This window comes from Triticum aestivum, unplaced genomic scaffold (assembly GCF_018294505.1).
Source record: "Triticum aestivum cultivar Chinese Spring unplaced genomic scaffold, IWGSC CS RefSeq v2.1 scaffold182527, whole genome shotgun sequence".
Classification (NCBI taxonomy): Eukaryota; Viridiplantae; Streptophyta; class Magnoliopsida; order Poales; family Poaceae; genus Triticum; species Triticum aestivum.
In genome coordinates, this window is record NW_025237546.1 from 1 (window position 1) to 1,939 (window position 1,939).

A 1,939-nucleotide genomic window follows, 5' to 3' on the forward strand; every position below is an offset into this window, starting at 1 on the left:
TATATATATATATGACTTGAACAGCCTATGTAGTTGGTGAACAAGAAGGCCTAATAGCAGAGAAGGCATTCTTCATGGGCGAGACACTAAGGGTGGGCACACATTTGGATATCGAATCTGAGCTAAATCTGATCAAAGAGACCAGGAGAGAACTAAGAGATGCTGGTTCCACGGAGAAAGATGAGAGGAAAGTCATGGAGAAACTTGGCCTCAAGAGGTCAGGCATAGGAAACTTTACAAAAAGGAAAACAACAACATACTTAAGCATTCATACTCTTTTCTGCTGTTGATGCATTTGTCTCATGCTTATGCACCAATGAATGAAGGGCACGAAACTTTGGGTGGCCAAACACCTATGTCTTCACTAAGGCAATGGGGGAGATGATGATGGGGCTCTTGCGAGGGGACTTTCCAGTGGTCATCATCCGCCCGAGCATCATAACCAGTACACTCAAGGAGCCATTGCCTGGATGGATGGAAGGAATTAGGTGTTGGAACTCAAAATTGAATTCTTGATCCTTCACAAGGACAGTGAATGATTATTGAGCATTTTTATATTTTGCAGGACCATCGACGCAGTGATCATGGGTTATGCCAAGAAGACCTTACCATTCTTTCTAGGCAACCTTGATTTAATACTCGACATGGTGAGTTTGTTCACAAATCATAAACCAAAATTTGGAAGGAAACATGCCCAAGGAACCATTTGACGAGCTATATGTGATGTGTTGTTGGTATTGGTGGGTGGTTTGGACAGATTCCGGGGGACATGGTGGTGAATGCTATGATGGTTGCCATGGCAGCACACTCAGATGATCAAAAAGGTCAGATCATCTACAACGTAACTTCGTCAGTAAGCAACCCAGCACCCTCAGGCCTAGTCATAGATGCAATGCACCGTTACTTCTTTGAGAACCCGCCATGCAAAGGGAACGGTGGGCGTGTTCGGCTGAAGAAAATGCGATTCTTTAGCATGCTCACGCAGTTGAGATTGTACATGGCCATCAAGTACAAGCTTCCCCTCGAGGTCAGTTCACCATCTCAACGTGCAAGAGTTGATTTTGCAGATGCCACATGAATGTAATTAATGTTATGTGCCTTTCTACGATTGGCGTGATAGATGCTTCGCCTAGTGAGCATCGCACTCTGCGGCATTTTCTCAGAATGCTACAACAAGCTCAATGGAAAATACAGTTTCATCATGCAGATGATCGAGCTCCACGCACCATACACCTTGTTCAAAGGGTGGTAAGCAACTTAAAAACGTGTCAAAATGTTATTTTGGTTTACTTTGGCAATTACACAGTACATCACCGTGTCCAGTTACATATCAAGATGCACACCACCATTAAAATCCTGTTACTTGACTTGATTTTATCAATCCTGTGAAGCTTTGAAGACACGAACTTGGTGAAGCTAAGGACGACGATGAATAAGGACGATCAAATTAACAATGGAGCATATTACTTTGACTTTGATCCCAAGTCCATAAACTGGGTTGATTATTTCTATGGTGTACACATTCCTGGTGTGCTTAAATATTGTATTTAACTAGCCAAATTTCCAGCAAGTTAAACCTCTTGTAGGGGCTATCATATCAAGTATCATGCATGCCAACTACTAGACAACTTGGCTGACATGTCATACAATTAAATAAAGAAAGAGAGATTTGGGTATCATATCATGATGTACTACTATGTGTCAACCAAAACATATAAAATACTAACTTGTGATACTATACACTATGAGGTATTATCATACACTAGTATCATATACTAGTGTATGATACTTCCCACTACGAGCAGCCTTACCCCGGAAATACAACAATTGTACTATGCTTCCCATGCAACTCTTATGAACATGTATTGTACTCCCTTTGTTATGCAACTATCCGGAGTATGTTTGCAAATGTACTGCACGGAAATGAGGGTAGTATTTT

The 1,939-nt window shown here is 41.5% G+C and overlaps 1 protein-coding gene across 1 annotated transcript; it reads left to right on the forward strand.

Annotated features, from left to right (window-relative positions):
* Positions 1-20: 20 nt before the first annotated feature.
* LOC123176539 (probable fatty acyl-CoA reductase 4) lies at positions 21-1,667 on the forward strand (the record flags this gene model as incomplete). The annotated part of the gene is made up of 6 exons (XM_044590698.1): positions 21-217; positions 327-488; positions 566-647; positions 758-1,027; positions 1,121-1,248; positions 1,392-1,667. Coding segments are annotated over 6 exons (999 nt in total), but the record flags the coding sequence as incomplete, so codon positions are not given.
* Positions 1,668-1,939: the final 272 nt, after the last annotated feature.